This window comes from Diabrotica virgifera, chromosome 5, assembly GCF_917563875.1.
Source record: "Diabrotica virgifera virgifera chromosome 5, PGI_DIABVI_V3a".
Taxonomy (NCBI): domain Eukaryota; kingdom Metazoa; phylum Arthropoda; class Insecta; order Coleoptera; family Chrysomelidae; genus Diabrotica; species Diabrotica virgifera.
The window spans coordinates 218,460,101-218,473,636 of record NC_065447.1 but is presented as its reverse complement, the minus strand read 5'-3'; the positions used below and the strand labels follow the sequence as shown (position 1 = coordinate 218,473,636).

The window sequence follows — 13,536 nt, the reverse complement described above, 5'->3', positions numbered from 1 at the left end:
TGGCAAAACAACGACAGGTGGACGTGAAACATTGTACATTGGAGACCACGCGAACACTGTCATAGTCATAGTAGAGGAAGACCACAAAAACGATGGCTAGACGACATCAAAGCCAAAGTAGGGAGAAACTTGCACGAAATAGCACAAAACAGAGAAGAGTGTAGAGCTCATGGGGAGGCCTTTGTCCAGGAGTGGATGCAAGCAGGCTGAAGAAGAAGAAGAAATTTACTTAAAATAAACATTGGAACAACCAAGTACGTAATATTGTAATTAAACAAAAGCAAAAAATACAAACTAATATAACTTACAAAGAAGTGCAGTTGTAGAAAGCAGAGAAATATACAAATTTGGGGACATACGCCACTGGTAAATGTATTTCAAGTACGGAGAGCCCTTGTACTTGGATAGAAGAGGGTGACTACATATTCTCCACTCTGTCGAGTGCACTCGGTCACGCAATTGAGTTACACATATTAAACACAAAAAATATAAACCACGACTTTAAATTACTTAGGCAAGTACGCATTTTAAATTCATCCCCCCAAATTTTATCTAATTTTGACAAACTTTTTTGCTAGAAGTAGTGCACCCTTGTTTTTGTCAAAATATCTATATTTGAAGATAAGGGCTATGAAAAATATGATATTTTCTGCCGCGAAGGAACTGAAATAATATCAGAAGAAATTGAAAACACGCCAATATTATGAAAAAATGGAAAAGCTTCAGGACCGGGATGAGTAGCTATAGAACTGATTAACTATGGCCCTGACAAACTATTGGGGCCGTGCAAGTTCGGAAGAGCGAAGAGCGACACCTAGTTTCATAGCTCAGCAACATTTGTAGCACTTTTAATTATATTGGCCAATTATATTAGTCCTGATTATTGGATAACTGTCAAGGCCGTAGCCCAAAAATGAATAAAAAGAAAAAGTAAGATTGAGGTTATGTTATTAAAAGGTAAACTTTGTACGTAGTAATTAACTAATTATGTTACTTACTTCTGCTTTATTGTGATGGAAATCCACTTTTCTCTTTGTATTAATTTGTGCATAGAAGTTGGAAACGAATAGAACTTAAATTGACAATTTTTTGTTGTATTTTTATAATTTATAACACAGCATTTGCAAAATCCCATTTTCTTCAATATATTTGCTTCAACTTATGAAATATGTCAGTATGACAATTTCAACTGATAATATGAATTATTTAAGAAATATGCGAAGAAAGTTACAAGATTTCTCCGCTACTCGCGCACTATCGTTCCTCGTATCTCCTCCGGGTACTTGCACACGGCAATCTGAATGAAATAATATAGAGAAATATAAATATCGGAAAAGAAATGAAAGGCAGAATTTACAAAACAGTCATCATACCAATAATGACATACTCGGCAGAAACACGACCTGATAGGAGAGAACAAAAAGAATGATATAAAAGCAGAGATGAAAACCTTTCGAAAAATAGATGGTAAGACACTCTGGGGCAGAGCTAGAAGTATAGATGAAGAAGTATACGACAAAGATGCAATGTGAAAAACATTAATAACTGGGTAAGACACATAAGAGTAGAATGGAACGAACACATAAGCCGAATGACAACAAATATAGTAGTAAGGACGGCGAGAGGCTGTTCCCAATAGGAAGACGATCAGTGGGAATACCACTGGAGGCACATTGAAAAACAGACAGATTCATATCTCATGTCTACACAAAAAGAAGAAGAAGAAGAAGAAGAAGAAGCTATAAATCGACAGCTTTGAAACAGACGATTTAGGCCCAGAGCTCGATCATTTCTTTCCATTTTTTCTGTTGAGTGGTATGGTTCTCCAATTCTGGACATTCTTTTCTTCCAAATCGTCTCTCCTTCTTTTTCTTATAGCATGATGTCTTCCAAGCTATTGCCTTCGGTGTTCTTCCTTCTGGCATTCTTTCAATATGGCCCCAGCCACTGCAATCTTCTGTTAGACCTCATAAATTTCTTTATTTGTTCGCCTAATATAACCATCTTCTGTTTTCTTTTCTCCGAGTATTCTCCTCAAAATCCTGTGTTCCCATCTTAACAATTTTTCTATAATGTCTCGCATCCATATATTGCTGTTGTTGTTAGCGTAGTTTTATAAAGACGAAGTTTTGCGTTTCGTGACCACTGTTTCGATCTTATGAGGTGGTTCATAACTCCCGCAGTCTTATTTGCCTCTATAAGTCTTACGTCAATTTCTCTGTCTCCCTCGCACTTCTCAGTTATTCTAGCTCCTAAATATACAAATTCTTCCACTGCCTCTATTTGCATTTTTGCCCGTAAAGTGTTTAGTTCGTTTAGTTGTTTTGTGTCTCAAAGGTGGAATTACTGCATCGCAGTGATTAGAGTTGCACAAGTTTGACTTGAATGTTTGAACTTGACTTGAGTTTGACTTAATTTCAAGTCAAACTCAAGTCAATCCTTCTGACAAATAATTCAAGTCAAGTCAAACTGGTCAGTCGTACAAGTTTGAAAATTCAAACTGTTTGTCAAACTAGTTTGAGAGAGTTTGAAAAATAATTTATTTAGTAGATATACTTTTTTGTCGAGATAGATATGTTAGTTGCCAATTAAGATAAGAAAATTAATAATACAATGAGTGCCATATAAAAGTAACTTGATACAAGAAGCAATTATAGTTTATCGAATTATCGAAAACTAGTTTTGTAATGTAGCCCTTTATAGGGAGTTTAACAAATATACCTTTTATAAAGAATTTTAGTCGTTTTTTGTAATATATGGTATACAGCTAACTACAGGAAAACTTGTTCCTCGTGGATATGGTATATACTCGACTTAACAAGTTTATTTGAGCATTTATATAATTGAGGGGTCCGGCAGTAAAAAATGGTAAGGGGCAGTAAAGAAGTTTTGAGTTTTGATGTGTTGAATTTAAAAAAAAATATTCTTATATTTTTTATTAAAAAATATAAGAGTATGGAGCATGTGTTAAAACTAGCTGAATATGTTGTTAATACGTAGGCAAAATATGGAAAACCAAATATTTTTTTATAATGATTAATTAGAAAAGTAGGAAAATATGAACTACGACTTAACATTGTTTACCTAAAATATTTGAAATAGTTTAACGTAAAGTGTTACATAATTACATAACATAATTTGGTAGGTACTAGGAATTCATTTTAAATTTAGATACACCATTTGTAGTAAACAGCTGGAATCAATTCCCAAAATGATTTTACATCTTTCGGGTTTTCTAAAACGTTTAAATAAAAATAATAATATAGCGCTGGAGAGAATTTATTTTCATGTTTGCAAGTAAAAACTGTTAACTTTTTATGCAAAGTGAACGTGGATGTAAACAATGTTAAGTACATCCCTTACCATTTTTTACTTGCGAACATTTATTCTAAGTTTATAAAGAAATTGTCTTCTTTATAGAAACTTGACCCTAGCTTCACTAAATACTTGAAATTCAGGATCTTTATCTGAGTTGCAATCATCGTAGCTCTCATAATTGTCACTGTTAAAAGCAATAAAGCCATTTAGATTTGAACAACCTGCATTATCATGGACACATAACATTATTTTCATGCTTATGCATGTCCCTTACCAAATTTTAAGAAATTAATCTGGCTCCATCTATTATTAGGAGGATGAACCAAGTAAAATTTTTAAAATCTTTAAAAATTTTAAAATTTTTAAATTTGTAAAATCTTTTACATACGATTCCGCGAAAAATCAAAATTTGTCCCTTACCATTGTTTACTACCGAGCCCCTCAGTTATATATTATAGGTACATATAAGAGACATTTTGCACCTCTTATTTTGCAATTCCGTTATGGTTATCGTTATACTACGTCTGCGCAGTAGCGAATATATGATCCGTTATTGTTATTAAACATAAGGGATTCCGTAATTTACGGAGGTTTAACGTAGTGCTTATCGTTATCGTTATAGTAATGGTTAAATTGCTTTGTTGCCAGAATGTAAAAAAATCAGTAAAATTACATTTACATAGATTCTAATTTTGATGTCCTATAAATTAAAATATCAAAAACTGTTCAAGTATATGCTTAAATTTACAAAAGCAAAAAGAAATAAGTAGAAATCGCAATATTTAAATGTAATAAATGAACCTACTATTTTTTAATTTTTAGTCCTTCATAAAATATATATACAATATGGCATTCTTGCTTTTTACCATATCCCTACCTAACCCAACATTTTAAGTTAGTTTTGATGTCTTGTTTATGTTCATCTAGTGGATAATTTTTATTTTATACAGCCTCTGTTGATACCTTTTTATATTTTTAAATTTAATATGGATGTTAACAGTAGTAAAGTACCTGCTAAATGTAAATAATGACATATTTTACTGACAGATTTTACTCCAGAAGAACCCAATCAACAACCTGTTGACATCAATAGTACTCAAACACAAGAACATTCAAAAGTTTTAGGTAAGTTTGTATAAACATTTGATAATAGTGTTGTTTTTAAAGTTACAGAAAATATTTTAATGAAAGAAAAGTTAATTTCTGTCACCTCTATTCAATGAAAATCCAATTTTTTTTAACATATACCATTGTTTGTAAATATTTTTTATAGTATTTTGTTGTAGGACCTAAAAAAACGAAGAAAAGAAAAATACATGTTCAAAGACAAGGGATCAATTATCTCGAAAAATATGATCAACAACAAAAAGTGCTTAAAGAAATAGAGAATAAATTGGAAGAAAGAAGAATTGCACTGGAAGAAAGGAAATGTGCCCTGGAAGAAAGAAGACTTGTTATACAGGAAACAAAGTTGGAGTTGGACATTGAGAAAGAAAAAAATAAATTAACTTTAGACAAGGAAAAACAAATGTTAGAAATTGAAGAAAAAAAATGTTTACTTGATAGCATCAAAAAACAAAATGATCTCTTGACAGTCCTTATAACTAAAATGATAAATTAATGTCATTTTCTTAGCTATTTCAAATATATATTATCTTACATATGAAACCCCACATAGTGCCTGATAGTTAAGTCATCATCATCATCATTATCTTTGCCTTTATCCCTATATGGGGTAGGCTTCTCTAATTACCTTTCTCCATAAGATTCTGTCATTAGACATATCAATATTAATTCCATTTACCAGCATATCTTGTCTAACCATCTACAACCACATCTTTTTTGGTCTTCATCTTCTTCCCAGGATCTGCAGTTCAGTGATTCTCTGTATTGGATGGTCGACACTTCGACGCTGAACGTGCCCTAACCATCTTAAACTATGCTCTCTCATTTTGGCATCAATTGGTGCCACACCCACACTTCATCTTATATACCTATTTTTAATTATATCTTTTCTTGTCACTCCACTCATCCATCTAAGCATCCTCATTTCAGCTACATGCATTCGTTGTTCTTCCTTCTTTTTAATTGCCCAACATTCAGTCCCGTACATCATAGCCGGTCTTATTGCAGTTTTATAGAATTTTACTTTAAGTTTCATCGGAAACATCTATCACACAACATGCTACTTGCTTCCTTCCATTTCATCCATCCTGCCCGAACTCTACTAACCGCATCTTCCTATAATTCCCCATTACTTTGTAGTACTGACCCTAGATATTTAAAATCAGACTGAATTTATCAGTCTCTCCTACACCTATCCTAACACTAGTCGTTACTCCATCATACATATCTCTCTTACAATCTTTACATACTCACCAGGAACTCCTTTCTTATTAAGTGCCCACCACAGAACCTCTCGGGGAACCCTATCATATACTTTCTCAAGATCAATAAATACCATGTGAGCATTTGTTTCGATATTTCACTAATTTTCTTGATATTCCCATTTCTAACATTGGTAGCCATAGTTTGCTTCTTTTTATGGAATTATATGCTTGCTGGAAATCTACGAAAATTTGGTGTACATCTTGAGTGAATTCCCAGTTTTTTTTTATATTTGTCTGATTGTAAATATTTGATCTATCGTTGACCTTCCAGAAGAAAGCCACATTGGTAGTCGCCTAGAATATCTTCCGAACACAGAGTGAGTCTCTTTAGCAAGATAATTGATAAAATTTTATATGCTGTGCTAATAAGCGATATGCCTCTATAGTTTCAAAATTGTTCTTTATTTCCTGTCTTATGTATGGGTATTATAACGCTTCCATTCCATACCCATGCATTTTCTGTTGTTCCCATACTCTCTGACATGACATTATTCAAAGAGAGAGTATGTTTTTGATTTTTCCTTGCATAAGTTCAAACTGATTTTCAGATATTTCAGTTTCTTCCCATATTCTTTTATCACTCACTCTCCCATATTTTCATAGTATGGCTAAGTAGTTTAATGGCCCTGTAATTTGTACATTGCTGGATGTCTCCTTTATTTTTGTATACTGGTACTAAGGTACTGCATCTCCACTCATCTGGCATTTGTCCCTCTTCCATAATTATCAGTGCCTGATAGTTAAGTATTCCTATTAAGGTGTTACCTAGGTCTGGTGGTTAAAAAAAAGTGACTTTTTAAAAAAATTATATCTTGAAAACTAAAAATTGCATTTATTTATAATTGGAACATGTAAAAGTACAGTACTTAAGGTACTCTCAAAAAAAATTTCAGCCAAAATATTCATTTTTGTAGAGTTGACTGCAATTTTTCGACAACAGCCCTTTTTTTGCGGCGGGCAGCATAACTAAGTCCAGTCTCATCTGAAATCAAAAAGTTTCTTGTAAGCAGTTTATACCTCTGGCTAGTGATTGAACGAAGGAATTTAAAAAGAAATGAAATTACAAGATTTTACATAAGTTTAAACACATTTTCGACCCCAATATTTCTCATTTTTTCAAAAATGACCATTTTTAAACAAGTTTTTTTTTTTTCATAAAACAAAAACGACTTCACCTAATAAAAATTCCTTCGTTCATTCACTAGTCAGAGGTATAAACTGCAAGAAAATTTTTGATTTCAGATGAGACTGGACTTAGTTATGCTGCCCACCGCAAAAAACGGGCTGTTGTCGAAAAATTGCAGTCAACTCTACAAAAATGTACATTTTTGGATGAAAATTTTTTTTGAGAGTACCTTAAGTACTATACTATTACACGTTACAATTATAAATAAAAATAATTTTTAGTTTTTGAGATGTAATTTTTTTAAAAAGTCACTTTTTTTACCCGCAAGACCTATGTAACCCCTTAATTTAAATACCATCTTATGATACAATGTTTTTTTTTGTTAATCAAAAGTTCTAGTTCCTAAGACTTTACTTTGTTTTTGTTAGTGTTAAATAGATAAAATAAATAATACACAAGTCCATGTAAATAAACATTTATTAAAACTAACATATTATAGGTTTAAATACTCCTCTAATGATACTGGTTCAATATTAAAAAATTGTGCTGTTTCACTTCCATATAAAATTGTATGACAGTTACATAAAAGAACAGCTGTTTTAAACATTAACTCAACTTCCTGCAATAATAGTTTTTGATTTTTCTTGAAATCTAAAAATGCAAACTAAGAAATAATTTTCTGGAATCCCCATTCAACTGCTTGTCGAGTTACACTCATACTTAAATTAAAGTTCTGTTGTTGCTCAGTGATTCCTCGGCCAGGGTAAGGGCACAAGAGCAGCTCTCGGATTCCATATGCTTGATCTCCATAAATGACATATATACAATCTGGAAATGTACATTTTCGTTCCAACTGAGTGTACAACCCACTTTGTCCAAAAATAAATGCATCATGCCTACGCCCTGAATATGCCCCCAGAAGACTTACAATAATTCCATCAGGACAAATAAGAGACTGATATTTTAAGCAATGGACTCGTTTGTGTCCAGAATAGTATTCTTCTTGTAACTCTGTTGGCCTACATATTGGCCTAGCTGTGCCATCAATAAATCCCCAACAATTTTGTACTGCAGCTCCCTTTGCTGCAATTGACTACAAATATATAAAAAGCTGAAATATTTTACTAGAATACAAATTAAGTTTACTTACATTAGAATAGGCACTTAGTTTTTCCCTGTTTAACCATGGCAAGTTTCCCAAATCTCTTAACAGATAACCATGATTCCTGTAAATATGGTTATTAACATAATTACTAATTTCAGATATTGATGTAGCGGACCTTCGGAAAAGTTGTTCCAAATCGCAAAGCCTACTTGGATATGCTAATCTTCTTAGTAAAATACATAGTCCTTCGAGTCCTATAAATAGTATAAAAATCTTACTTAATATAGAATACAGATGAGTAAGCAACAAACTTGCATACATACCTCCAGATGAATGTCTAGACCTTGTCTTTATTTGTTCAGGAATTCCCAATGCCACTGCCAATCTTATAAGATCTTCTCTTTGAAACCTGAAGTTGAGCTTTACATATTTGTCTTCCATATTGTCTAAATCAAACTGTAAAACTGGATCTTGAATGGGATTTACTACTGGATTTACAAATATATCATTTAAAATTATTCCCCTTACTAAATTGTGGTCAATACCATTTCGCCCTCGACCCCTCCTGATAACGTTATCTAATGCATCTTCCATTGTACCCTGATTGTACTAAAATTTCTATTTTGATATTCGAAAATTAAAATAACGTTGTGAAGTGAGGTTATGTTTAAATAACATGACACGAAAAACCTATTTGACAGGCTGCAAAAACTCTTCTTTTTAACGTTGCCGTAATCGTTATGCTTAATAAAGTTAACCATAGCGGAGCCAAAATCAGCGGTTATTTTAAGAGGTGCAAAATCTCTCTATAGTATCATTATGGTTATGGTTATAAAATGCCTGGTTACTCGTGTGTATTTCGCAGATGTTCATCTGCGACAGGAAGAGGAATAAGTTTATTTAGATTTCCTAAGAATAATAACAGGTAATTGTTATTGCCTTGTAATTGTTGCATATTAGCTATTAGGTATATAATAGTCTTGATTTAACTTAATTATTGACTTGATTAATATTATTGATAATAAAATATGACGAAAGCGTTTCATTTCCTTGTATATATTACCCCTACATAATGCATAAAAAACTCTGCCAAGCAAGGGATATTTCAAAAAATATTAAATTTGGTGTCACTGCATGTATTTCATTAACAGACGCAAGTCTCGGAAGGGCTGGCCAGGTCAAAAAATAAACAGATGTTGTCCGGATGTCATCGCATTCAAAGAGATATCCTATTTTTACGAAATAAAAGAAAAGTATGTAGGTAAAGAGTTCTATTTATACACCAGAATTTCTGATTTAAACGACACAAACAAAATAATATTCAAACTAAAAATTGTTGGAGGTTACTTAGGGTGACCAAACGTCCCGAAAAATCGGGATTGTCCCGTTTTTTAACGATTTGTCCCGGGGTCCCGAAAAAGTCTCTCGGGACGCAATGTCCCGTATTTGCGTTGGGTTGATTTTATGTATCTGATTTATTTTCTCTCTTTAATTTTTCTTCAATCTCGCCATTTGTTTCATTCTTATTTCTGCTTCTCTTGTTACATTGTGGCCCAGTATTGTTCTAATTATTTTTCTTTCAAATTTCAGAAGGCACTCTTCCTCTTTCTTGTTAATCGTCGTTGTTTCCATCCCATATGTAACAACAGGTCTTATTAAAATCTTACATTATAAGTTCACATGATCCTTAGAGCCTTGTTTCTCAGCAGATTTCTATTCAATCTATATGTTTTAATGCCTTTCAGAATTCTTTCCTCTGTTCTCTCTCTCTCGGCTTTTCCTATTGTTACTCCCAAGTAGCTAAAGGTGGATAGAGTTTCAAGTTTATTGTTCTGTGTTATTAGATATTTCTTAGTGTGTCGTCCTTCTCTATCGTCATGTATTTTGTTTTGTGCTGGTTTATCTCTAGTCCTATTCTCTTCGCTTCTTTATCTAATTTTCCAAATGCTTTTATAAGTGTCATCTTCGTCTTCGCTATGATGACTAGATCATCTGCATATGCTACTAGTTGAAGTTGTATAATCCGTAATAATGTTTTTGTTTGCACAGTTTGTCCTCCGTATGATTACTTTCAACATAAGAATAAATCGTGTCGGGGAGATAGAATCGCCTTGTTTCACGCCTTTGTTTACATTGATCTCCTTAGGAGTTGTTCCGTTGAAACTGATCCTTGGTCTGGTGTTCTTTAGGCTCACTGTCAGCATGTGTCTTAATATTTCTGGGATTCCAACATTCTCTAGCTCCTTCATCATTTTCGTCCGAATGATTGTATCAAAAGCGCTTTTGAAATCTATGAATATTAGGTGCCTTTCTCTGTTGTATTCTCTCGATTTTTGAATTATTTGCTCCACTGTATGTATGGAATTAATTGTCGTTTTCCCGGTCTGAACCCGTTTTGATATTCTTTTAATATTCGTTCAGCGCATGATTTAAGTCTCATGTTTAGTATGTTTGCTAAAATGTTATAATATGGTGTTTAATAAAGTCATTGGTCTGTAATTCTCGCATTCCTCCCGATCTCCTTTTTTTATACAGTGATGAGCGCGTTAATAACCGGCAAAATAACGCAAAAGATGGAAAACACATTAAGTTGTGAGATAAAAATAAATGAAACTAGTGGAGGTGGGAGATTTAGCGATAAAAACCTATAAATTTATATTCTACTTATTATTTCCCACCTTTGAACGCATCGGACGAGTTTGGCAACTGCCACTGGGAGAGTGGCAGTTTTAGTTGGCATACCCCTCTGATACGTCTAAAGGTGGAAAACAATAAATAGAATGTAAGTTTATAGGTTTTTGTCGCTAAATCTTCCACCTTCACTAGTTTCATTTCTTGTTATCTCGCAACTTAATATGTTTTCCATCTTTTGCGTTAGTTTGCCTGTGTTCCAATCGTCTAATAGTCTGATTTGTCCATATTTGTTGTATTAGCTGGTTAATTTGTTTATGGAATTCTGCTCCTGATGTATTTTATTAACTCCACAACTATTTCATCTTCTCCTGATGATTTTCCGTTTCCTAGGATTTTAATATTTGTTTTTGTACTTCTGTAAACATTTCTACTTCGTCGTTATCTTCTACGGCCTTACTTTTTCATCGCAGTGTGTTTCCTTCATACTAAATAGCATTTTTTTGTAATACCTATTATTCCCCTATTCTGCTGATCTGTTTGTCTTCAAATAGGGTTTCTTCTTTTTGGTTTTTTTAGTCCTCTTGTGTTAATGCTTAAAATTATCTTCTACCGGTCATTTTTCTTCTTTTTATTTATTAATTTGGCTTTGTTTCTTGCTATTTTGTATTCTTCTGACGGGCTGTTGATCCTTGTCATTATGGCGGAGTTTTTTAGTGTTCTGTCTGTTTCGCAGTCGTGATGGTACGTAAATTACAGTCAAAGGTAAATTGAAAAGGATATATAGGTAACAAATTAGCTAAAATATGCTTCTATTTTAAAAGATGTTATGTTTTATTTCCCAAGTTTCAATCGTTCCTACCTGTTTGGGTATCGTCCCAAACCCTCCTGGCGCACCCAGGAGGTGGGGGTTTGGGGGTTAAACCCCCTTTCCCCCAGGGCATATAAAAAATATAATTATGAAGAATCGTAGGAAAATGTAACTTGTCTTTCACAAATACCACAAAAAAAGTCGGTGCCCAAGCCACCCCCCCCCGGAGAAAAACTAGGTGCGCTACTGCTCCTTGGATGTGTCCCGTTTTTTCAAGTTTATGATTTGGTCACCCTAAGGTTACTAGATTAACAAAGAATTCGTTGGATGGTTTTTTTATCATACAAATTTTAGTTTAATCTACTTTAACGAAAATTTAAATTTACGAAGGAACAACAAAATATTATATTTTTAATAGAGTAGGTTTAATAAATTTTTTGCGACTTTGAAATGTCGTTTTAAAGAATTAGTTCACATTAGTTCAAATAAATCAATATATTTATTAATTAATTCTGCTTCGACTACAGACTTTTTTCTCTTACAGAGTACAGATTAGCAGAGTACAGATTCAGACCTATCCAAATAAGTCAAAACAAAAGTCGGTAATTGGAAATAAACACGTTGCGCAATATAATATTCAAACTTCAAACTGTTTGAAAAAGTTTGATTTCAAGTCAAACCTAAAGATATCGAAATCAAGTCAAGTCAAACGTTTTTACAAAAAAAGTTTGGTTTTCAAGTCAAGTCAAGTTTGTTGAATAAAGTCAAACTAGTTTGACTTGACGCATCTCTAGCGGTGATTTCCCTTAAAAAGGCAGGCTTGTTGATTTTTGTTTCAGAGTTGGGACTGCATAGCTACACTGATGAAGCATAAGATGCAGAAATAGCTATCTGTAGATGGGGGTCCAACTCTGAATCAAATTAAAACAAAACTGCCTTTCCCCCTTGTTCTTCTTTACTCAGATTTTTGAGTAATCGAAACTGTCTTTCGGCACTTTTTCCTAGACGAAAAGGGAGTAGATACGTGACCATTGTCCTTTCTACTTTCTTCTATATTCGTCGTCTCCATGCTTATAAAGCCGGAGATTCAGGATGTAACCAGAAAGCAGTTTCTTTCGACGAAAAGTCTTGGATTTAAAATATTGTTTATTGTTTTATTTCAATTATTTTAATTGTTTTATTACAGTAAACTTTGCATCTGGGTCTTTTCTTCGTCTTCCTAGTTTTACTAGAGATTTCGCTGTTTTGCGTCTTAAAGGTGGAATTACTGCATCGCGGTGATTTCCCTTAAAAAGGCAGGATTGTTGATTTTTGTTTCAGAGTTGGGACTGCATAGCTACACTGATGAAGCATAAGATGTAGAAATAGCTATCTGTAGATGGTGGTCCAACTCTGAATCAAATTAAAACAAAACTGCCTTTCCCCCTTGTTTAGTTCGAACTGCAAGGGTTGTCGTGTTCCTCTCGTAAATTTGCATTTCTTTTAATTTAGCTGCAATCCCATTTTAAAAGCATTTTCCACCATTCTACTCATTATGTCTTGTAGTTCTTTTTCACTGGTTGCTATAATTGCTAGATCATCCGCATAGATCATAATTTGATGTCCTTTGTACAATATATCACCTTTACAGTTCATATTACTGTCTCTCACTATTTTCTCAAGCACTACATTGAACAGTAAAGTTAATAGGGGGTCTCCTTGCCTCAATTCGGATTTGATGGTGAAGTATTCAGATACATGGTGTTTAATTCTCACATTACTCGTTGTTCCTGTCATTATCATCTTAACTAGGTTAATTAACATTCTTGAGATATTAAATTCTTCTAAAATATTTATCAGCTTATTTCTTTTTATGTAGTCGTATGCTTTGCTGAAATCAATGAAGAGAATAGTAATTGAAATATTATATTCATATCAGGTCGTTAAGGTCTCTTTTATTGTGAAGATTTGGTCTGTTGTTCCTCTACCCTTTCAGAAACATGCCTGGTATTCTCCAAATTGTGGTTCAACTATTTTTTCTATCCTCTTTTTTATTAGAGAAGCTATAACTTTGTATGTTACGTCTAATAAAGAAATTCCTCGATAGTGATTACATTTCGTACTATCGCCACTTTTTAAAATTGGAATTATCGTTGCATTTTCACATCTTTTTGGC

General features: G+C 33.2%; 1 protein-coding gene and 1 long non-coding RNA gene across 2 annotated transcripts; one reads left to right on the top strand and one right to left on the bottom strand.

Annotated features, from left to right (window-relative positions):
* Positions 1-3,790: 3,790 nt before the first annotated feature.
* LOC126884666 (uncharacterized) lies at positions 3,791-7,307 on the top strand. The gene is made up of 2 exons (XR_007698119.1): positions 3,791-4,443; positions 4,605-7,307. It is a non-coding gene; the product is annotated as an uncharacterized LOC126884666 (long non-coding RNA).
* On the bottom strand, positions 7,294-8,741 carry LOC126884662 (uncharacterized). The gene is made up of 3 exons (XM_050650730.1): positions 8,263-8,741; positions 7,985-8,193; positions 7,294-7,927 (listed from the first exon to the last, which is right to left on the bottom strand). Exons 1-3 carry the CDS (start codon positions 8,531-8,533, stop codon positions 7,499-7,501), a joined length of 909 nt encoding a protein of 302 aa, XP_050506687.1. The 5' UTR covers positions 8,534-8,741; the 3' UTR covers positions 7,294-7,498.
* Positions 8,742-13,536: the final 4,795 nt, after the last annotated feature.